The sequence below is a fragment of the Etheostoma cragini genome, chromosome 5 (assembly GCF_013103735.1).
Source record: "Etheostoma cragini isolate CJK2018 chromosome 5, CSU_Ecrag_1.0, whole genome shotgun sequence".
NCBI classification, from domain to species: domain Eukaryota; kingdom Metazoa; phylum Chordata; class Actinopteri; order Perciformes; family Percidae; genus Etheostoma; species Etheostoma cragini.
Window position 1 is genome coordinate 10,611,470 of NC_048411.1, and position 25,480 is coordinate 10,636,949.

The 25,480-nt window shown below is 38.3% G+C and overlaps 1 protein-coding gene across 6 annotated transcripts in view; it reads left to right on the forward strand.

Annotated features, from left to right (window-relative positions):
- The window catches only part of ntrk2a (neurotrophic tyrosine kinase, receptor, type 2a), an 88,842-nt gene that overhangs the window by 32,783 nt on the left and 30,579 nt on the right, over window positions 1–25,480 (forward strand). For all 6 annotated transcript variants that reach the window (XR_004656556.1, XM_034871099.1, XM_034871100.1 and 3 more), the window contains one exon: window positions 24,774–24,962. Coding sequence is in view for 5 of the 6 variants with exons in the window: in XM_034871099.1 (XP_034726990.1) it covers window positions 24,774–24,962 (189 nt within the window). In the remaining variant the exon portion in view is untranslated. The remainder of the gene's footprint in view (window positions 1–24,773; window positions 24,963–25,480) is intronic.

Below are 25,480 nucleotides of genomic sequence, written 5' to 3' on the forward strand. Positions count from 1 at the left end.
ACATCCAGGAAGACCAATAAATGCCCGTAAATAAGAACGCCTTGTGTCCGTGTCTGTTAACCGGAGGGAGCTACAATGTCGGCGTGATGTTTTTCAAGGTCCTGCTGGTTGCTCAGTAAATGTCACTGCTGCCAGAGAGTGTACATGCTGCATCAATGTGGCTTTTTCTTGGCAGTACAGTGAATGTCTGTATGATAGGGTCTATGTTAATGAGGCCTTAGATATCAATCAACACCAAGTCCTGCTGCACTCAGGCAGATACTCAAGCAACCAAGTGACACACACACAAACACACAAGTCCCCAATTTGCAAAGATGCATGCCAATATCATTTGCTGTGTCTGGCTGCTTTTGTGTTGTATATTTGAAGAACATTTTCTGCGCAGCAGGGGAGGACATAAACGAGAGGGTAGAGAGAGAGAGAAAAAGCATTAATGACTACTGAGCAATTGGGAGCAGCACTATATTGGATAAAGGTTTATTGACAGCTCAATTGATCGTTTGCACGTCCAGTCTGAGCCAGGATGCCTCAGTCTTCTTGGCCCTGCCTTCCCATCACTGCCTAATGCTAGGTTCAGCAGCTCTGGTCTACAGTGTGTGTGTGTGTATGTTAAGGGGAAATCGGTGATAGGCGGTGGGTGTGTAAAGGATGGGTAGAGAATGGATTCAAGATAAAGAGGGGAAAATATGGGTATAAGTGTGTGTGTGTGTGCATTTTTCTGTCTGTCCGAATCCCTTTTTTTCTCCATCCTCATAGACAAGTACGGTACATGTTTATACTTATATAATGTCACCCAAAGTCATTTTCCTCAGAACAACCAAATATCCTTATTCTACAGTACATGTGCTGAAAGCTCCAGAGAAAAATCAAACCAGGTAAATTTATTAATTACTGGTTCTTTTAGTCCATTCCGTAGTCACAACCAAACTAGAAGCAGTACAACGCTGCCACGGCACTATGCCTAAGACAAGTTTCCTTTGGGGAGAATAAAGTGTAGTCTATGCTATTCTACTTGGGGTCCAAACGAGTTACGAGGATCGACAACAATAATTATGGAGTTAGTTCAAACGCTGTTACATTAGACATTTATTCAGTCCTATAGATAACAAAGAGTCAGCCAGTCTTGCAGTTTGTCAAAACAATAAGGGCCACTTTTATACTGTATCCTTGTGTGACTGTTTGTGCTCTTGCATATCTATTTATTTATTTGATTGTTGACTTACAAAAAAACAAGTAGTAGAATTCACATTAAAGATTAAAGATGATGTATTAGAGACTGTATTAAAGATTTTATGACGTTTTAGCGAAGTATCTAAGTGGTGGGATTACTTTGAGGTGATTATCTTTTCATCACGTTTGATGTTGAAATCTCTATGCTAGTATTCCTTAACCATGCACTTATTGGCAATTGTTGATTTCCTTAATGGAAAGCAAATTGACATTAACTGAGTCTGAGTGAATGTGTCCCCATTTAATCAAATTCCAAAATGAAATTTACCCCCAAATTGGAGTTATGTCTGTTTGTATTAGTTTATTGAGGAAACCTTTGTATATAACCGTGTAGAAAATCTTTGTGCATTAAATCATGAAGTGGTGATATATAAATCATGTTTGATTGGACAGCTAATTATTGTCATGAGTTTATAAGAGAATTATGAGTTACATTTCAGTGAAAAGGATTCAAATTCATAATTGACTATACTTCCTGGAAGATAGTGGGATATGACTGTGTGTGAGTGAGAAGGTGAATATTGGTGTGTGAAGGATGGAGAAAAAGAGGAATAATGGGACAGACAGTGAACAAACGTGTAAAAAGTAAAAAGAAAGCCTTACATGTGTATGTGCTTGTTTCTGAGAGGAAACAACCAAACCATCCTGACACTACAGCCTCAGAGAGCAGCCAGTTAGGATATATTACTGTGTTTCTAAAAGTCCAGTCCATGGCCCAGTGCCAAGACCTACCAGTTTGCTGAGCTGTCCATGGGTTTCTTAGCTGACATAAGACAACTGATGAAAAATACGCCCAACAAAGCAAGAAGCAGTCTGAAGCTGACATGCACAGAAAAGAAAATGTATGTCCTAAGAAAATGCTGATTAAACAGATGGTACTCAGAATGCAGAAACAATAAGGAGAAATGTGCTTGTTTATGTCTGTATGTATGTATGTATGTATGTATGTATGTATGTATGTATGTAACTATGTATGTATGTATGTATGTATGCATGCATGTATGTATGTATGCATGTTTTTTTTATTGCTTGAAACTAGAAAGAAAAAAGGCCCATATTAGTTGTATCACACAAATGGACTAAATCAACTATACAAATATTCCCAGAGCCCAAGGAAATACATTTTAATAGCTTGTTTAGAAGGATATTCTGAAAACCAGCAGATATTCACAGTAGAGATGCTGGACACAGACTATATTTGGGATTTTTCCTTTAAAATATAATTTTAATAAATTATAAATAAACAAAAGATTTACGTGTAAATAGTTTCCAATTAATTAACATATCACTTCAGCTCTAATGCATATGAATATAAGAAAATACAACGTCGTCTCCTATGGCCGGGCAGTTACATTGAAAACGCCGGACCACAGTGATGAAAGATTATACCTCAGTTCTGTCAAAATCCTGATCATTGCTGTTCAACATGTGTGAGACATAAGTGAAGAAAAAGTGAAAACGGACTAATACTTAGTCAAGGTGCTGAAAGGACGTTTGTTAAGTGCGAAGCAGATTTTTGTTAAAGTAAGGTTGAAATGGGATTGTTGTAAGTAAGTAATTAAGCAAACTTTATTTATATAGCACCTTTCACGGACAAGAAGGGTCACAAAGTGCTTTACAATAATAACAAAATAAAACAGCAACACATAAAACACTAAGCCATATTGCTAGTTAAAAGCTTGTCTAAAAAGATGTGTCTTCAGGTGTTTTTTGAAAGATTCCACAGAATCCAATGCTCTCAAAGCTAAGGGAAGAGAATTGCAGAGCCTTGGAGCCGCCACAGAAAAGGCTCGATCACCTCAGGTTTTAAAACGTGTTCTGGGGACAGTTAAAATGTCTTGGTCTGAAGACCTCATAGAACGACCAGAAGTGTATGCGTGCAGTAAATCCTGGATGTAAGCAGGGGCTTGACCATGCAAGGCTCTATAAGTAGTGATTACAATTTTAAAATGCACTCTAAAAATTACTGGTAGCCAATGAAGAGCCTTAAGCACCGGAGTAATATGTGATCTCCTGCTGGTCTTAGACAAAGGTCTTGCTGCTGCATTCTGAACAACTTGCAATTTGTCCATGGAGGATTTGTTTAAGCAAGTTTACAATACAATACAATAATCCTAACGCAAAGAAATAGTCCAGTGCTGCATGTCAGCACTTTTCTGTGTGAGGACATATAGTGACCATATAACTTGATGAATAGTCTGTAGTTTCTTGCAGCGCATGGAGCCTTGTGGTGTGTATGTGTGTGTGTGTGTGTGTGTGTGTGTGTGTGTGTAGTTGTCAAAAGGATAACATGGACGACTTACGATGCCCATTTCATGCTGTTGCCAGGGCGACCTGCGTCATTGCCAACCTGCGCTGCTTTAAAACTTAATCGTTATCACTGGCTGAGTCTGGGAGAGGAGTGAATCACTACCTTCACACACGCAACCGGAGACATGACGCGACACCTGGCAGGACTAAAGTCAGCAGTCGAGAGACTGAAATGGGAGCAGACAAAAGACGTCAACTCTTAAAGCCGGAGTTCATTACTGCAGCACACTGCTTCAAGCTAACAGATTTTTGCCCCATTTACTGGCTTTGTTTATGAAGTGAGTCATAGGAGGAAAAACGTTTTACTCTTCTTACAAAGTCAACAACTGACAGTGATTGGCAGCCAAGCATGACATTGATATGGATTTTTAAGGTTGAAATTGTAACTTTGAGCCAGGCTGGTGTGCTGCTTTGAGATACTGAGCATTAGGAATGTGATACATGAAGTTAAAAAAAAAGGTCTTTCTTTTGAAATATTTAATAGCACCTGCTGGTATAAACAATATAACAGGTGCTGGCCTATAAATAGAAGTATGAAGGAAAAAATGTGTGCACACTGTGACAAATGCTTGCGTACATTTTATTTATTTATATGTCTGACACAAATAGACGATAGACACAACACGTAACACACCAGTATTTGATTTTAAGTATTTGGGAAGGGACATATGTTTTGTGTTGGCTTAGTCCTCCGAAGTTTCAATAGTAATACTTGCTGACTTTCAGGTTTATTTGAGGATATTTACACAATATCGGGCCAACAGTGGGGGAACTATAGCACTCTCATCTCATACAGCTTTCATTTACAGTACACCCCAAACTGTAAGCGACAAGTTAGCAAATAAAGTTGTTGTATTCAATATTTATCTAATCCTTTGCAATCAGTGACACTTTCATTTTTCTGTGGTGATGCTCTGTCATACCATTTCTACAGTCATTATCCCGTCTTGCTTGTTTTGAGGACTTCTTCAGTTTTGTCCTCAGAAAGTTGGATTTAGGTCGTTTGACTGTACACTGGTTTTTAGTAGCATTTTACAATATGTTCTAGTCCAAAGCTGTAACTCCTCTGGCCTGATGAAATGTATTTTTCAGAAGTCTAACCCTGACCCAGTTTTAGCTTTGCTAAATGCATAACCGTCCCATGGAAACCTCGTGCGATACCAATAAACCCCTGTGATGTAACATTCCACTGCTGTGTCCTGGCATTGTGGTCCACTAAACCTTCATTTCCTATTCAGCTGAATCATTGTATCGTAGAGTCAATGTACAAATTCAAGTGTCTCGGGGGGATTGTTATTAGATCACTGTGTGACTCTCAAAAAACTTTCCTTAAGGGGGACACCATGTTTTTGTCTTAGTGGTCACTGTTTATTGGTAGTAAAGTGAGTGTTACTCTAAAAATATCCACAACTCTCTCTCAATTTTCCACAAAACAAAAATGACAATCACAGCTTAAGGGGGAAAGCAGGTTGTTTTTCTTGGCTCGCCTCAATGTCCTTTATCATACAGTGTCAAATGCCAGAAATGGTTTTCTCCTTTACATTCCTGTCCTGACAGACGTCTCCACCATTACTTTCCTGGTCTGACTTTATTTCATCTGCACAAGCTCCCCATTTACACATCCTTCCTCTAACCCACAGCACTAGGGGAGATATTGTGTTGGGACAGAACATAAAAAGCAGCTACTGTCCGAATAAACTGGATGTTATCCTTCAGTTAATCATTGGTGGTGTTTTAATAAGCAAACTAATGCTAATAGAAGATTAGTTTCACCTCCATCCCAGACTCTCCTTACCAGTCCCTCCAGGATTTTGCGATGATGTAGCAAAATTCAACCAATCACCGTGACTTTGGTGCGACTTGCAAATTTGACCAAATATCTGAGTTTCCCATGACTTCAACCAATCCCAGCAGTCCCACGTGCCAGACTCCGCATTAATATGTGACTCTGAGAGCCAATGAAATGGGTTGACGTCACACATACGTGGACATAATTCTTTCCTTGTTTAACAAGACATGTGTGACTCAAACATCTCACATCTACCATTAAAACGTACAGCAAAAAACCTTTCAGAGCGTCCTGCCAACCTGTATACATTTTAACAGCAATGTACGCTCTAACGCTTCTTTCTGTAATCACTTAAGCGGCTGCGGTTTTAATCCGTTTTTGATAAGGTCCTAGTAAAACTCAGTTTAGAGTACTTTCATTCTCCTCAAAACAAGTTTCCTTTTTATTTTTAATTTAACTTTACAACAAAAAAACTCAACTTTTTTTTACAAATCTCCCGCAACATAAGGAATTTTCGGTCCACAACAATCCCAAAAACAGTTTGTGAAATTCTGGAGAGACTGCCAAACTCTTGGCCCTCATTAGTTTTGAAAAGGAGCCATTGGAGCTCCTACACTAATTATTTAAGTTCATTGATCCCATGCAGGATTTACTTTATCTAAAAAACATTTAGTACCCATAGAGGCAGCAAAAAAAGTGCGGTCTTTCTGTAGCAAGGTAGAAAGTAAAGGACTAAAGGTTGTGGTTGCTAAAAAAGATCAGTTGATTATTGAAATAGTTGCAGATTACTCGTAACTGTCATTGAAAGTCTATGGTTTATGCTGAATCTGATGTGGTTTTTGGCCCATATTCCTAATGGTCTACATCCTGTATTTCTGTCATGAGTTACTCTCTCACAACAGCAGCACAAGTCTGCCGTGCCGGAACGGCACACGTTACATTCTTCATTGAAGAACACAGAGTTTAAAAGCCTTTCTCTTGAGCATCTCTGCTTGAACTGGCATTTAGTGCTACAGGATTTTTAAACATTTATGGAACGTGCAGTGTAGCTTTGGACTGCTTTAGCTCTTTCATGTTTGACAAAACACTTTGCCCTCCTGGAAAAGACATGCCACAAGTAATACGGTATACCGCGGGGTCTTAAACATAGCAACTGTATCGGTTTAATACCGCCATTAAAAAAAATGCAATGCACTTATATATGAGAAAAGGATTAAATATAATTAATGCCTAAAAATGCTTATATGTGGTTGTCATCAAGTGACAGTGTGGAGGAGAGAGAGAGCGAGAGAGAAAGTTCCGCCATCATTTTTAATTAGACACTACTAACTATGTAAAAACTTCAATCACTGCACGAGTGATGGTTCCTCTCTAAAACACAGTGGAAGGTACAAGGCCAAACAACAAGTGTAGTCCAAATGATTAGAATCATGTTGTTATTGTTTTTTATTTTTAAATCTAGCCTGGCATTTGTAGCACTGCAGCAGGGAATCAAAAGAAGTGCAACGGAGACCCCAAGGACAGAAAGATGCTCCATGAAATTAAAATCGAAATCACTGCTGTGACACACCTGGAATTTGACTTTTATTCTCTCCTATCTCTCTTCTGTTTAATGTTTTGCGAGACATGAATCACTTATACCTCCGACAGCTTTCTCTCACACAACAAACACTGGCTACAAGTTTTTTTGGTGACATTTCTCATTTTCTATCAGACGCCTGGAATGCATTCAAATCTTCATGCCACATCCAGCAGAGAGGTTTTATTTCTTTTGGCTGGCTCAGACTTGATCGTAAACCGACAGGTTGGTAATGTACACATAATCCTCTAATACCCGAAAAGGCTGTTACATTTGGCTGGCACAGCTTCTCCCAGTGACATACCAGGTGTTGGTATTAGCCTGTAATTTATACAAAGAAACATGATTATCTTGAATATGTCTCTGTCTCTTTGCAGGCACAGATGTGACCCAAACTTGAAACAGTTGGATATATTTAACAGCCCTTTGTGCTCTCTGGTACGAGTTAGCAATATACGTGAGGGCGCATTGATTAGGTCGCAGTGGGAAGGGCTATAGTATAAAGTTCAGATGTGTTGAGGATCAATATGTCTGTTGTTCAAGTTTTGATAAAAGGTCACTTCATCCCTATTGTGAGTAAAAACATTTGTTTAAACAAATAATAAACACTTTACCTGGAAGCTGCTTTTCTGTGGATCTGAGTGGTTGTGACCTATACTGCATAATCATAAATAAATATACTCCACATTATCCCACACAGAGATGATAGAATGTGTGCACCAGTTAAACTGTTGGACTTAACCATTGTATGGTAAGGTAGATTGTGATTGGTCTTTGGACATGAGGTTAATCCAGGACTCTAGTGAGTAACACTGGCTCTATCCGTGGGTCCCCCACCTTGGTCCAGACTAGGGATGCAACAATTATAGATTGTGTTCGTACAATTATAGTCTGAAAAATAATCACTGTGTCACAATTATCACGATTATTACGCATTCATTTACTTCACTACTAATGAATAAAATCACATGGACACTCAATATTTTAATGTTGCGGAGATGTGCGGCTTGTTGCCAAGGACAAAATGCAGCAAAGAACTCTCTTTGCTGCCTTATGGGCCATAAAGAATGAGGGTTAGTGGTATCGTCAGTCACATGATTGAGCTGTAACGTAACGTTAGCGTCAGCTCGCTCACTGCAAACGCAAACGTCGGCTGCTGCTGCTTGTTAGCTGCTAACTGTTAAGGCTAACATTAGCTAACTGGTAACGTAACTGGTTAAGAAACAACGTGAAAATGAAGTCGATAGCAAGCTTACCAACATGGGTTGAATTCCCCTTGCAGATGCCGTCATGTCAGCGGCTGGCTCTGCTCTGCCTTTTCCTGCAGTTTGCTTACTCAATGTAACGTTGAAAAAGCAGTATCTGACAGTCAATACTTTCAGTGACAGCTGTCTGATTTAACGTGCCTAGCCATGTGCTGTGTTTGTATGCACACACATAAGCATTTTATTTTGGCAAGGAGGTTAAATAAGATTTGCACACACTGCTACACATAACATGCAGTCACGTAACACTTGGCAGTGGTGGAGAAAGTACTGAATCTTGGTACTTAAGTAAAATTACAAATAACTATATTTACTTTAGTAAAATTAGAAGTACCACAGTGACAACCCTACTTAAGTAAAAGTAAAAAGTAAATAGAGCCCGACAGATACAGTATATCGGCGGGCTGATATTATCGGCCGATATTAGGCCTTTGCCGAACTATCAGTATCGGCATTTATAATGGCCAATAAATGTATTTATTCTTTCAAATATTAATTTGTCAGAACAATTTATAATGACAAATAAGTGATTCTGATAAATTAATGTTTAAAAAAAAAAAAAAAACGGACCATGTTGTGAGTGTTGGCATTGCATAGTCTACAATGTCCCTGTTGGCAACACTTATACATTTTATTTATCAGAACTTTAGTATATTGTGATGTTCCTCTGTTCTGTTGTGACTAAACAAATTAGTGTTGTATTACTTTAGTGAGAACTCATAAATAATTACAAATAACTAATGTTAGGGAAATCTGTTCATGTTTCGTTACGTGTTTCTGGATTATTATTTTTTTTATACATTTATTTCTGCCAATATACCGGAACATCGGATTTTTTAATAACCAAATATTTGTACCCTATCGGCCTTAAAAATCCTTTATTGGTCGGGCTCTAGTTTCCATTATCAACTTCTAAAAGTAGAAGAAGCATTCAAATGGACAGAATGTTCAGAGTTGGAGTGGGCAACATCCTATGCAGAGTGGGGTTAAGCAGTTAGAAATCTACCTTCAACTTCCTCTTACAACCACAATAGTAGAAACCTAGGAAACATTGGAACTCTCTGACCAAAAGACGTTTTGACACATTTAGCTCTATAGGCCTCAAAGTGACAGAAGTGCCATCCAACTGCCCCAGTGACTCCAATTTTAACTGAGACCACCATTTCTTCAGAAATGACCCTTTCTTGCTTTATTTGGGATTTACCACGTTGCTGCCACCATATACTTGATTAATTATGTTAATCGGTCGATGCAGGATTTTCAGTCTGTTTTTGAGAGCTTGTTACTATGTGCTCTTGTGCACGACTTCTTCCAAGGCAAGTGTCGGTTTGTGCATTCACCTTTTGCACTAATAATCGCAGATTGGGGTTCTGACCATGCTTTAAAATGACCATCGAAGCATGTTTAGCCAGGATTGTATGAGCTTGCATTTCTAGATATTATAAATTCTATATTGCAATGCAAAGTATACTGACTAAAAGAAGTCTGGTGGTGCTCTGTTGTGCTACTTTACTAAACCTCTCTGCTCTTATACTGGTTTTATTAACCTAGAAGATCATTTACTCACAGTAGATGTAGCTACAGTATATGGAGGGTGGAAAAACAACACAAGGATATTAACAGATTGCTTCATTTGAAAGATTGGCATAAAACCTCAAAGAGCATTGCTTTCCTTAACATTAAATGGCGGAATGGTTATTTTCCTGTTGCAAAAGCCTTGTGTTCTTTCTCCATCCTACAGTACATCATCACAGAAACAACTTACATAACACATACTAAGCAAAATAACTCGTTGTGGTACTGACACTGCCAGCAACTAGACCTATCTGGCAAAGGTCGTTATTATTATATTATTATCGTCGTTATTGTCGTTATTATGTTATTATCATTTTTTATCATTATTACTATTTTACAAATGTTTTCTTTTGTTGCTATTGTTTTGTTTTTTTGTTATTGTTTATTTTGTGTGTTTCCCTTCAGGCTGTACGTTGTTTCAGAACATCCCAGTGGAGTTGGTCTCACGCTAATGGAGACGGACACACAAGAGACTAAAAGAAAGACAGAAAGATTGTGTTCGTGTGTGTGTGTGTGCGTGTGTGTGTATGTGTGTGTGTGTGTGTTGGTGTGAGAGAGAGAGAGTGTTTGTGGAAAGGAAAATGGAAAATGGGGAAGAGAAAGGAGAGAGCCATCCACATCACAACCAACAACAAAAAAAAGTGTAAAAAAAAAAAAAAGGGAGTGGACCCCGTAGGGGGTTATAGGATTGTGCAAACATTTGCACGCACACACACACACACACAGACCAGACACAGAGGTGGTCAGGTAGATGGTTTCCATCAGAGCCCGACCAATCGGCCAATATTTGGCATATTGATCTATCGGTATTGGCATTTTTAACGGCCGATTAAAAAAAATATATATAAATATTTTTTAAAATATTCATTCATCAGAATCCTTTATAGTGACAAATAAAGGATTCTGATAAATATATAAAAAAAAATACAAACGGACGCTCAACCATGTGATGATTGTGATGATCCCGTTGCGCTCTAAAACGTCCCTGTTGGCATCACAGATTTTTTTTTTGTTAATGTGTTTTTGTTCAAAGGAATTTAAGTTTCATATCTTAAGTTTGTATTTTTCTATATTTTATTTATCAGAACGTTAATATATTTGGATGTTCCTCTGTTCTGTTGTGACAATACCATTTTTTGTGATATTTTAGTGAGAACTCATAAATAACTACAAATAACTAATTTTAGGGAAATCTGTAGATGTTCATGTTTTGTAACACGTTTCTGAATTTGTTTTTTTAAACATATATCGGCATATCGGATTTTTAAATAATCAAATATTCATATCGGTATCGGCCTTAAAAATCCTTTATCGGTCGGGCTCTAGTTTCCATTATCAACTTCTAAAAGTAGAAGAACCAGGTAGAGCTCTGCGATGCAGTATCCTGATCAACCAATCAGAGAGAGCCTTCAGAGACCCATAAAAGCCTCCAATTGGATGAATTATTCAGATCGCAGGGACAGAGACAGCCATTAACCTACATCTTCCCCAAATACGCACATGCCTAACTCCTCCATACACACCCAACCCTCTGTACACAGGCACACTGTTTTGATTTGGATTTTGTACATTACCACTCAGCCTCTTAGTGCTGCTGATATAGACCAGCTCAATATTTCTAATGCACACTACACAAGCCCTTCTTACACACATACAGTACAATCTTAACTTTGTAAACAACGGTGCTTTCAGGGACTATCCAGACCTGTATTAACCCATATAATAACACCAATCCAAACAGAAGACATCCAACCACTCTACTGGCTCTTAGTGATCCAGCCAAACTGAAAAAATAGAGCAGAATAATCTCAAGAAGTTTTAAGGCTCATTAAAATGATTAACCAAAGCCACTTTGCAGACTAGGGAAGAAAAAGTGCCTTTGAAGAGAAAAATGAATAAAGTGATTTTGTTTGAATTGGGCTGCACCGTCCTGCTAGTGTGGCCGGCGCTGCTGCAAGTCACAGTTAGTACAAGTAATAAAAGTGATGAGAGACATGGAAATGCATTTGAGAGAAAATGGCTTCACTGCTAATTGCCTCACTCTAACGTGCAATAAATGCTAAAAAGGATAACTATGTGATGAATTGGGCATGTTTCTGAAACTGTTAACACCAGGAATGGCAGAATCATTGCCTGACTGTTTGCCAGGCACTGTGTTCTCAAACTGCCTTGTAACCATCAAATTAGTTTTCCAGGTATTCACCACACCTGTCAAAACATCCAGCACATCCGTCACAAAACAGATTTCTTTTTCCACCCCCGCTTCTTGCAAACATCTCTCTTACAGTGGAAAAGAAGTAGGCTCTATAAATCAACCAATGTTGGTAATGTTTTTTGGAGGAAATCATTTTTAAAGTACAGGATGTTTAAGATGTTGGTTGCCTTGTCTGTAACTCACTAGGGAAGACACACCTAGTCAGTTCCCAATACTGACACACAGGAGATCATAAATTGATGTCTCTCTGTTAAAATAATCATGGGTTGCCTTGCACCCACCTTTCCACTCTGAGAGACGGATGCATTCATGCATGCACATCTGTCTATAATAGCACAGATGTGCACACATAGACACCCAGGAACACTTATACTGCATATAGAAAGCCTTAATAGTTTTGGCTACATTGTATTTTTATCATTTTTTCTTCCATACTCCATGTGTCCATATTGCTTACACATTTATTTTAGATACATGAACAGATAGGATGCCATACATCTCAGTTACATTGCGGAGACAGATAAATGCTTATATTCACAATTGCACACATAAATAAATAATTGCATGCACATGTCAAGTGCTTAAGTGCATCACATACGCACACGCACACACACACACACACAAACACACACACACACACATACACACACACGCACATTGAGGTCAGGGCAAATGCACAGGGAATATTTGATTAAAATGGCTACAGAGTTAAGAAACACAGACACTTTCGGCTGGTCCTTTAGAAATTTTCAACCTTGTTTATCCCAAACCCCAGACTGGAGAGAAGAAAACACACCATATTGTTTTTTTTAGATGGCTGATGTATTTAAATCACGTTATCTTTAGAGTGTGCACTTGAGTAGCCACTGCATCCATTAATAAGACAAAAAGGGGCAGTGCACTTTCACTTATGTATAAAAATTCATATTTAAAGTGGTGTTCATTGATCATACTGTGGTATGTTAGCTGTTGTAACGGCACTTAGTGTTTATACTTTACATATACTTCAGTTTAAGGGTTCATTTCTTTAATGTTGGAGGGAAATTGAAAGTGTCTGTAAACGCATTCTATTAATTAGTGCAACACTACCAGATCCAAAGCTTTCTGAGGTTTTTGCAGTGTGAGATTGATTGAATCAAACGTGCAAATTAGGGAACATTTGATTGGTTGAAACAGTCAGTCTAGTTTGCAGGCTTAGTTCACTTGTGTATTCATACAAAAAAGGATTAATATGCTCATAATTAGAAGAAATACCCACATTACAATCCCTCTGGGGCTCAAAAAAAAGAGAAAAATATCAATCTGCCAAAGTACTAATTAGGCGTCAGAGGCAAATTATATATATTAAAAAAACAACAACATCAAAGTGAAGAATGTTTAAAAAAAAATGCAACAAAATGAATAAATAAAAAAAAAGGTAAAAATAATTAATTAAAATAGCCCTGAAGCAACTAGTGATGAGAGTCAATGTGAATTAAGCGGTTGGTATGGGTGTGGGTCCTGTTTGTCTGGGTGTGTGTGTAAGCTTAGGGCGTATGTGTGTTTATAAGAACTGGAGACTGAGAAAGAAAAAAGGATTGTGTTTTCTAAAATGGAGAGAAAACTTCAGCCAGACATATTATCAGTCTGTATCTGAAATATTCAAATATTCTAGCTTCGTCAGCAACATGAATGTAACTTTTTCTGTTTGTTGCTATATGTGTGAACTTGCATTTAAACTAAAGCTACAGTATGGTTTATTTTACATAAAAGTATAATACATACATTACCTTCTGATAAATAGTCAGTTTTTTGTGCATTTATTTCCTGTTTCTTGTGAAGTGGAGTTTTATCAACCATTGGACAGCCAAATCAGTAGAACAGTTACGTGGATAAAACCAAATGTGACAAGTATTTATACTAATGACAATAGAGAATGGACTGAACATTAGCCTAAACACCTAAAAAGAGGAAAAATGACCTCTGCTGTGTCCACAACTTAAAGCAAAAGTTCAACATTTCAGAAAAACCCTTCGTTTTCTGTACAGATTAAACAAACAAGCCACATGTCAACAAATGAGCTTTACAGGTGCTGGCAGGTAAATGTTGTTCAGGGCCATGCTAGCTGTCTCCCCCTGTTTCCAGTCTGCATGCTAAGCTAACCAGCGGCTGGCTTTATATTTCAAGGACAGATATGAAATTGGTATTGATCTTCTCATCTTACTCTTTGCCAGAGAGCGGGGAAAAAGCTGGAGGCTGATTCATGTTAAGTCAGGATTTGCTCCACTGGGAGCTACATTAAAAATATATTTGATCCAGTATTTCCCTGTACTTTAACAAGCTGAACATTTCAGGAAATCTTCAACGTGGTAGTTTTATAACCAAGACTCCTTTACAATTAAACTAAATAGAGTAGACTATATTGCCTTCCAAAGCTAGCTAAGTTATTGTCCTGTAAACCTGTACGGTTTCTATTATAATCCTGATGCTAGGCTCTTTTTATGGATAAATTGATTCGATTTGCACATAATTGTACATATTTTATGTTTGACCATTGTAAATTGCAGATTTTCTTCTAACTGAGATGTTTGAGCTAACAAATGACAAAATGCTAACACTGGGAAATATGACAGTATAATAGGTTTTAAACTACAAGTTAACGTTATTTTATTTTTCATCTTTATAGCATTCTTACTCTTTATGTACTTTGTACATTCTGATACATAGTATTGTTTTATAACTAAGCAAGTGCCTGTTTAACCGTCAGGTGTTTGTGAAAGATATTACCACAACTCATTACTTAAAATTAAACGTGTAAACATCTATATATGTAAGTAATTGCACACTGGTAACTCTTAAACCTCTTCATCGTAAGGATACAAAAAACATGTCAAGTCATGTCATATTCAGCATAAAGGCAAAGGTGAACAGAACAAACGGCTACGTTTGAAGTGACAAGGACTTTCCGGCTATGACCCTCTTCCATTAACTAATTCCGTTGTAAAGCTGCGTTCAAGAGGCTGTTGTGTTCATTTGAAAAAGATATTTCCTTCTACAGAAGGAAGAAAGTCTTTGTTTTCTTCTTTTCAATAAAAGAAATCATGTATTGTGTCCCTCATGTGTAAATGTATTTTTTTTATCTGAAAGTGTGATGGTTTTTAGATGTGGGTTTGTGCGTCGGTGTACAGTTTCTACTGTACCTTTTTTTGATTAGAAGTTTTAATTTTAAAAAAAGTTAAGCTTGAACACTAAATGCTGATGGGTTTAGAGCAGTGGTGAATGAGGTTTTCAGATCCTTAACTCAATTAAGTAAAATGTGTAAGTATATCAGCAAAATGTACTTAAAGTATCAATAATAAAAGTACTCGATGCAGAAAGAGTGTTAAGGTTGGCTTATGCTTGAAAGAAAGTAGTTTGTCAGTGGTCACACTCGAAGGGGAGAAGGAGGAGGTGCAATAATTGTGATGTGTATGTGTACTTTACTTTAGTATTTCTATTTTTTGCTACTTTAAACTTCTACTCCACTACATTTTAAAGAGAAATATTTGACTTTACTCCTTTTATTTTTATTTGACAACTATAGTTACTATTTGTAATTCATATTAAGAATTGACATATGACAACAGTTCTCATTTCCTACTAAACTTTCTCATTTAAACGTACAATATGTAATTTTCTGCCGCTACGGGTCTCTTAATCAAAACAATGGATATAAAAATAGACTTTTGATGACGGCATGAAGTGGCGTGAGATGATGGGAGTCGTAGTTTTCATTGTTTACCAAAACTGCCGATTAAAATATAACGTTAACGCTAGCTGGCGAATGTAATCGTGGGTTAGCCCAGTGCTGTTTAACGTTACCTTGGTCAAAACAGTTATACTTAGAATAACTTGATGAGCATTTTGAATGATGCTGTAACCTTATGATGCTCCCCACCAAGCATTAGCAGAGGCCACTTGTCAACGTAGCACATAATGTTAAGCTGGATAGAACAATATTGACATGTATCCATAAATTAGGTCTCTGCTGTATTACTGTGTTGTAAGTGGCATGTAATCAATTACACAATGATGCTGTGTGGCAGGAAAAAAGCTGTGTAATGGTTACAGAGCATTATTCTTTCTGTGACATTGTATGATTTACAATTACTCTTGAACGTATCATCTGGGTTTAATGCTGAAATATTAAATATTGTACCTTTAAATAACTGTTTTCTCAAAAAAGGCAACTATCAATAAATACAAGAATGCTGCTTGAACAGTGACACATGACTAGTTACAGTACATCGTTTTGCTAAACATGTACTTCTACTTTAGACACTTTAAGTACAGTTTGCTGCTAATAGTTTTATTTTTAAAGCAGGACTTCTATTTGTAATGTACGCCCTCAACTATTGTAAATTATCATTGCAGCATTTTATTGCTGTAGTTGGTGAATGTGGAGCAGGTTTTAAGTGTTAGGTAAAGTACTTTCTGTGTTTCTGTACTGTTCTTTGTGACTTTGTATCACAGTGGGTTGGATAGATTTATAATGAGATCTGAGATTTATTAGGATGTATTTATTATTAACCATTACTTTAAGAATTATGGCCTAATAAGTCAAAAACATGTTTGCTAACATAACATAGCATTGTTCTCCATATTGAACAGATGATTGGTGCTATATGTCCTGATATTACAGAACCAGAAACATAACAAAACAGTCCTTTTCCTCACTTTAATTCCTTTCACTGTCACCTCCCTACCTGCTTCTTTGTTTTCACATCTCTGACAACCCAAGAGTGCATTCAGGAGGAGGAATTGGTCTTACAGTGTGTCATATGAGAAGGTTGAATATTAAAAATAGAAAAGATCAGACTGAGGGGGCTACCAGTAAGAGAGAGAGAGAGAGAGAGAGAGAGAGAGAGAGAGGAAGGAAAAAAACAAGATGACGAAAGAAAGTAGGGTGGTATCCACGTACGGAGATGAGAAAGGAGATGCATGACGCGAGACAGACGCAGGGAGACAGAGAGCAAAGAGGAAGTGTCTATTTTTACCAGTTGTTGGTACAGAAAAAAGAGGAATTTGATAGGCCTCCGCACAAAGAGGAGGAGGATTTCTGGCTGGCACAGGCAGATTCATACGGACATTTACCAAACTGCAGCACGGAGGAAATTCTACCCATCTACTGTATCCATCCCACAATTTCTCTACCCTTTCTTCTTTGTTAGCCCTTCTTCCTCTATTCATGCATCATACTAAGTTTGTCAAAATGTATCAACACTTTGATACTTTTTGATATCACGTGTTTAAAACGATACGGTCTCTGTTAATTTTCCATTCAGAAGTATCAAAAGCTATAAAAAAAACTCATCAACAATCAGATGTTCAATTAAACAATCACTTTATTACAAATGTGCACTGAGTTTTTTTCTGTATGCAGGTTGTTCACAAAGAGAATTTAAAAAAATAAATGATCCTATCTTGTTTGCCTCAGAATTTTATTTTCCTTTTTACCATGGTATTGAAAGAGGTATTAAGCATTGTTATTTTTATACTAGTATTGGATCAAAGTTTGAAATTCTGGTATATGACAACCTTATCTTATACCATTTATTCTTTGGCTGTACTTCCATTGTTTCTCTTTTAAATATTTGTGGTTTTATGTGTAATACCGGTCCATTATTGCAAAAATGTAAAGAGGACAATTAAAAAAAGAAAAACTTTTCAACTTTTTGATGACTAAGACAGCAAGAATCAAAGTTAGTTTGGTAAAAAATAACCTTATTACTTATAAATCAACATAAAAAACTGTGAGGCTAATGAGCTTCATCAGGGCTGTGTGGGTGTGGATTGATCAGATGTGATTGACAGTGGCCTGGAAACGTAAGCAAACAACCCAACAACTGTCATCACATTTCTATTCAACTAAACCTCACTGGTGCATGGGTATAGTGTGACATCGCCCTTTTCCAGCTGACCCCTGCCTGACTTTAAAACTGTGAGATGAACTAATTACAGAAATCTCTCTTGCGAAACCGGGTTATTAGCTAAAGATATTTTCAGGCGTTTTACTTTATTTATCCCTTAGTCTGTCAGCCAACCACTCTGTAAATCTGTAGCTCTTTATGCTCTTTTTTTACTCGGCTTTCTGCTGTTTCTCCTCCTCTCTGTCTCTTTCCCCTGCATCCCTCTATCCCCCTTCCCCCCGGATCGATACATTACTTCCTGTGTTCAGCAGGGTGACAGCACAGTTTAGAGACCACGGAGTTCAGGTTACCAGTCATCTGTGAGGGTGTGTTTGTACGTATGTGATGGGCTGAAGGGGTCACTGAGTCCTGTGTTTGCCCTGAAGCCTGAGTGCCTTTTCCACTGACTGTTTGGATAAAAACGTCCAAAAAAGACAGAATGTGAGGGTTTACTTGAAGAAACTGCTTGCCTGTTCAATTTGTAGACAATTATTCTTCACTGAGAGGCCAAATTATTATATGGCAGCCAAAAATTCTGCATTTGTGCCTGTGAAATTGTTAAGAATACTCAAAAATAGATCAGTTTCTTATCTGGTACATAACATTCACTCAGCAGCCAAAACGGTTGCAGTAAATATACCAAATGGCTTCAACTGCTGACAGCAAATAAGAGCTGAACACTTGCCTGGTCGATGTGTTGTTTTTGTCAACTTGTACCTTCTACCTGGGCTGTCCATCACCACCTCTTTGTAGTGTATCTGAACCCCATATTTCAACCAATCTTGAGCTCTGACCTCACAGCTCACTGACTATACCGCCAATAAAGTAATGTCAAGTCATGAAATCCACTGTTATCTGCTAATAACTGCTTGCATCAGACAACCAAGCTGTTTTAACAGAGTGACTGACTGACAGGCCCTGATGTCCTTAAATCCCATAATAGCCTCTCTATATCCATCGCCCTGGGCAACGTGCAGCAGCAAATGGCTTCAGCCTATCTGAGGTGTACCCAGAGAACCCAAGAGAGATCAATACAGTCACTCAAAGTCATCGTTTTAACTCGGCTCCAGGACACTGTAGGCTCCTGCCATAAAACTGCTGCTCTACTCCAGATCGCCAAACCCTCGAGCTCCCACCACAACACCAGTGTTACAGCAGCAACTCCCTCAAAGAGCTAAAGAACGTGCTGTTCATGTGGACGTAGCTGTGTGACTCACAATCATTGGTGTGTTGTACCATCGCCCATTTTCCTGTAACATCTCAAATTTCTGCAGAATTGCCTGTTTCTCCTCTATATGTCAGAAACACTGTAGCAACAAGATGGGTGTCCAGAAATGTCAACACCTGGTTTTCCACACTACAGCAATAATGTTTCTATTATTCCCTTGACATCCAAAGTGGATGGATTTGTGGTGTAACTACTGTATGTAGACGAAAAACATCTGCTTAGTTTCACCAAGCATCTAATTTCCAGCACTCAACAAAAAGTTCTAATGAAGCAGGTCGTGTGGACTGGAGGTCATTAATTTAACAATGTCACTGTTCATGAGCTCTTAGATGGATTGGGTGGCAGTGTTGCCCAGTGTTCTCTTGACAGAAACAGCTGTTCAACCAGACACAGGGCCATTTGTTTTTTCGCTACACAAACCTGATCAGGAATCAGACCTACAGTTGGATCTTATTTCATTGTTTCAGTCATCAGAAGTACAGACCTGGGAACACAGCAACATCGCTAAAAGTGTGTTAAAACTGAATGAAATGTGAATTCTAGTGATGGTGCGATTTCATTTTATAGACCAATGCAAAGTGAGGCATGTGGGTGGAAATTCATCCTGGGTGGCACAAAATGAGATGAAGATGCACGTTGCTGACAGTGTTTCAACTTCCCCACAAAATCCACAATTAACAGTCACCAGCTTTAAATTCACCACAATCATTCCACTACACTGACTTCTCAAACACCTAACAATCACAACAAAGTGCCTTTACATGTGATTTAAAAGAAAAATAGACGTAAAAACAATAAGTTAAAGTCATTTTAAGTGTTTATCATACTGCCACCCACCTCTGTTATGACCTGATCTTTAAAAGCAAGGCAATGTATTTTATTGACTGTTTAACTGAGCCTCTCCCTGCCAGACTGCGAGGAGCACCAGTCTCCACCAGTTTAAACATCGGCTCCATGTCTGTTAACAGTGTTGGGTTGTGACCTGACCCCACTTATACCTTCACCTCTCCTGTCCATCTCTCTCTTCCTTCCTCCACCCTTAGCTCTACATCTTTCATCCCCCTTTGGCCAAGTCACTCCCTGTGGGCCCACTGCCACCTCTCTTTTTCATATGCACACTCACTACATGCACGCAGGCTCTTGTTGCCCCTTCGCTTAACGGTATTTATAACGATCTGACCCTGGGACCTCTCTGCTTTAATGATCTTCAGCCCTCCCAACACACACACACACACACACACACACACACACACACACACACACACACACACACACACACACACACACACACACACACACACACACACACACAAGCTTGTGTGCAGCATGTTTTTCTCCTTCCCTTTGTTACGTTGAGATAATCTCAAACATTAATTACAAAAAGTAATTAGACAACTTGAACAGCCCAAAACTAACAGCTCAATTTCTTGAATACAGAATGTGAGACAAATTTGGAAACCACGTCCTCTGTGAACGGCCAATTGTCGAGCACTGTAAGCTGTAACAATGCAAAATGGCTACCTCTTGTTTAGTAATGCTGATATACAGTATTTGAGGGGGGAACAAAATCCTTTCTTTATTTAAGAAAATAAATAAAATGTACAACTCTTTCAATATTTACAATGAGTAGAAGCTGTAAGCTAGTAGGGCACAATGACTTTCTGCTGCGTCCTTGTAATTTTCAATAGAAGTTTTCAAAAGAAACTGAAGGATTAAATTTGTCTTTTAGGTAAAAATCCTACTTTTATCTTCATTTTAGGCTTAAAACAAATAATTCAAATATCAATATAAAAAATAAAACATGATCTACAAAAACTGCATTAGTTAATTATTAATTTTCCTTTTCTTTTCATCTAAATCAGAACTTTGCACAGAGAATTTAGTCCAAAGCAAATAGTTTAATAATATTCTTTTAATTCACCCCACAACTTGTTTGGTATTTACTGCTGCTCCCCCGTCATCACTCTATAGGGTCCTTTCATTCAAAGAAGATAAATTAGCATACAAGTCTGATCCTGGACACAGAAAGATGCAGCGGGAAGACATAACAGCCCAACACACCCACACCCACACACAGACACCCACACCCACACCCACACACACAAACACACACTTAGTTTCTCCCTCTCAATCAAGACCCTGTCAGCAGCACTAGAGCCTGATATGAGGCCAGGAAATAAGGACATCAACCAGTGTTATAATTCAGCAGGACCGACCATTTGAGAGGGGAAACATCTACTGTATTTTGTGCTCATGGGAAATCAATCTCATAATACAATGTTTGTAGGCTTATGCTGGGTGTCTTGAAGAGAACTGGAGGACTCATCATGTGTGTGTGTGTGTGTGTGTGTGTGTGTGTGTGTGTGTGTGTGTGAGTGAGTGAGTAAGTGAGTGAGTGATTGTGTAATTCTAAATGTGTCCCTGTCTACGATGAGACCCATGTTATAACTTGTCTCTAGTGTTGTTTTTCTTCAACTGACACACTGTAAAAAGCTGATGAAAGAACAAGACTAGATGGAAGCATCCAATTATGCTCTTTATAAAGATCCTTACGCACACCTGCCCGCTTTGTCTCATTCACACCACTAAATCAGTGAAGAATGCATAAATGAGTTAGAAGCGTGAAATAGACAATCACTCACAGGCTTATATTACAGTACATGTAGGACAATGCACTGAAAAGCAGTCATTTGCTAACCCCTCCATGCACCTGAGTGATTGAGATCATTTACAAGTGTTGCCAGTAATTATTAAGTTATTCTGTGTGTTAGCATTGGGAGCTCTTTGTCCTGTGATTTTATCATCTGCTAAGAGTAATTTCAAAGGACACCATGATGACGGAACTACAAAAATAGAGACCTGTGTGTGTAATTGAGAAAAATAAAGGGAGTCAAAATGTTGTGGGAGTCACCACCCTGCACCAGTTTAATCCCTGGCCCATTGGGACTGTGAAAAAGACACCACTTTGGCAAGTTTTTCGACACTTTGTAACTTTGACCTTATCTTCTATCAGGGACGACGCACTCTAATACATTTATAAGACATAAGTCCTCTCAATGCCCGCTAGAACTTCTTCTGATCTGGTTCGATTTAGGGAAAGATCACGGTTTTGGTTCAAATAAGTTTTTAGTTAGGGTAAGGACAGCTTCGTCATCGGGGGTCACAATAATAAGCATGTAGTTAGCATTATGGAACGATTGTGGTCATGCTTAAAACAACGTTGACTTGTGGAGGGAAACGGGAAACAAAATGCAGCCTGCTGAGTTCGAGACATGTGCAGTGTTTTGTTGACCCATCCATCCATTCAAACCTCATCCTTGGGTTTTTTACAACAGGAGGAACAATTACAGCGACCAGTAGTGCTTGTAGTAGTGTGTAAAGCATGTTGGCGCATATGGATATTGTTTAATTAATAGTTAAATGAATAATTTTTTGATTAATTCAATATTGGGCCATTCTCCCGAGTCAAAAACTGACAAAAAAAAATGACATTTTTGTCCCTTTTTCAGACTTTTTTAAGTTTGACTAACACCACCTTACTACCACTAGTTTTACACTACTTTTTGCAATTCATGGTCAATTACCCTCATTTATATAGAATTATACCTAACATTTGAGTTAAATAAGCAGAAATTATGAATTATTTTGACTAATAGTTAAGATCAGAGGAACGTACAGATGAGTTTCGACAGGAATGAAAGTGATGAATTGTATTTGCAAAGAGCGTTGTAAGGAATCCAATCCATTTCGTGTGGTAATTTGGTTAAAAAGAAAGCCATACTTTAGATATAGACATTTTTTAAAGGGGTCAGATTTGACCCAAGGACAACAGGAGGGTTAAGGACAAAAATGTGAACATATCCATTAAGGTTGTAAGCAGTAAGGTGACATGTTAGGGGTTAACAGTGACCAAAGCCCACCCAGTCATGTTGTAAAGTGTTTTAGCTTTAATGCTGTGTTTCTATCCATATGTGTGTGAGAGCGAGAGAGAGTGTGAGCATTGGTATTTGCCAGTCTTCACTTGAAAATAGAGCTGCTAATTACTGCTGGTATTCTTTGCTTTGGCACTCAATCTAAAGACAGAAAATAACTGCAATGTCATGAAGGTGTACTGTAACTGACAAACTTGGACTGATGGTATGAGCTTCATGGACTGTTTTGACGGTCTTAATTAGAGACTAATAACACCTCCGCTCTGTTGCCAAAATAAACCATTTTTCTGTAAAAGGGTTAGGCTTATGAGTCAGAGGTGTGTGACTCATGCCATCACCTCTCTTCTGTTTTCAGAGCCTGCTTCATGTTTTTACTGCATTTCTTCTTTAAAAAACGTCATTGCTGAAACATGCATTTAACATTCAGTGTTTTTAACTGAAAAAAGTGACCAAAACATGCTTTACGTGTATATTATACCAGATAACGGCATCATAACAACTGAGAACACTGAATGTGGATTTCCTTCTCTGGATTTTTACTTTAGATTACTGGCGTACGTCGTTTTGAGGGCATACATTAATTCCCTCGGTTACCCTCCAGTTTTGTAGAAATACGCTTTCATCGCTCTCTTTCCTTGACTTCATCCTTTAATGCTGCAGAGCCTGACCTAAAAAAAAAACAGCACTCAAATATGAAAAACATTGTTGAAGAAGTTTCTAGTGCTATTCTACCCACTTGGCTCCCTAATGGGGCTGTTCCAGGCTCATTTTCCACACACGCGTGAATTCGCAAATTTGATCCTCATCTACACCAGATGACCTAGGTCAGCACTACAGGAGCTGCTACCTCCTCATCCGTACAACCTACAAAAAGTAGTCTTAACTTTGTCAGATGCTGTTGCCGAACCCCCTCTGAATTTACGTCTCACATTGTTGCACATTAAGACGTGCAAGTGTTGGCCATTGCAAAGTGGCTCATGATGTCAGCCCAAAGACGTACCTCTTTCCACCTTGTACATAACAAGAAGGTTAAGTGGGGGGGGGAGCCTGAACACAATACGTGGTGTTCTGACTGAATACAGCCCTGCATAAAAAAATGGGGCTGTGTTGTTGAATACCGGTGAGACAGGAAATTGATCCAGTTGACACAGTACAGTGTGAGGTACAGATCCAGGAGTTTGATGACTTACAAACACTGAAAACTCTGATCCGCAGTTTGTAATATAACACGGAAAGATTTTACTGACCCTGAAAGTTATCATGGCAGCAACTATTTTATCTTTCGTCACAACATTCACCAGGTAAACAGCAGAAATGCAATGTCACGGTAATCAACTAATCTACTAGGAATGTGTATTGGTCAACACAGCGTCCGGAAGCTTGTGTTAAACACAATGATAGTAACAAACTATATATATATATATGGTCACTTAGAGGTGATACAAATACTAATTATTTCAATTCATTTTGTAGCTAACACGCACCTATTAATGTTATGAAATATATCCAATGTCTCTCCCTCCTTCTCTTAGATGTCTATTGTGATCAATAACAGTAGCTTAACCTCCTCTCTTTGTGATCTAAACTCCTCAATGCTAATAACAGCTTAACAACTTCAATGATTCTCTCGTGTCCTTATACTATTAACATGGCTGCCGTCTCGCATGGCGGACCTCAATGTTAAGATAAACAAACTGAACTCCCTCCCTCTCTGCTCTCTCAGGACCATCTTCTGTGATCAGTAACGATGATGACTCGGCCTCTCCTCTTCACCACGTCTCCAATGGCAGCAACACTCCTTCATCCTCAGAGATGGGCCCTGACGCGGTAATCATTGGCATGACCAAGATCCCGGTGATAGAAAACCCTCAGTACTTCAGGAGCACAAACAGCCTGCTCAAAACTGACACCTGTGAGTAAAAACCTCATTTATCTTTAATGTGTACCCAAATGTTAAAAATGTTTATCACGCCATTATGAGCTACAGTGGCGTGAAAAAGTGTTTGCCCCCCTTCCTCATTTCCTGTTCCTTTGCATGTTTGTCACACTTAAGTGTTTCGGAACATCAAACCAATTTAAACAATAGTCAAGGACAACACAAGTAAACACAAAATGCAATTTCTAAATGAAGGTGTTTATTATTAAAGGTGAAAAAAAATCCAAACCATCATGAACCTGTGTGAAAAAGTGATTGCCCCCTTTGTTAAAACATACTATAACTGTGGTTGTCCACACCTGAGTTCAATTTCTCTAGCCACACCCAGGCCTGATTATTGCCGGACCTGTTCACAATCAAGGCATCACTTATAGGAGCTGCTTGACACAGTAAGGTCCACCAGAAGATCCTTAAAGGCTACACATCATGCCGAGACCCAAAGAAATTCAGGAACAATTGAGAAAGAAAGTAATTGAGATCTATCAGTCTGGAAA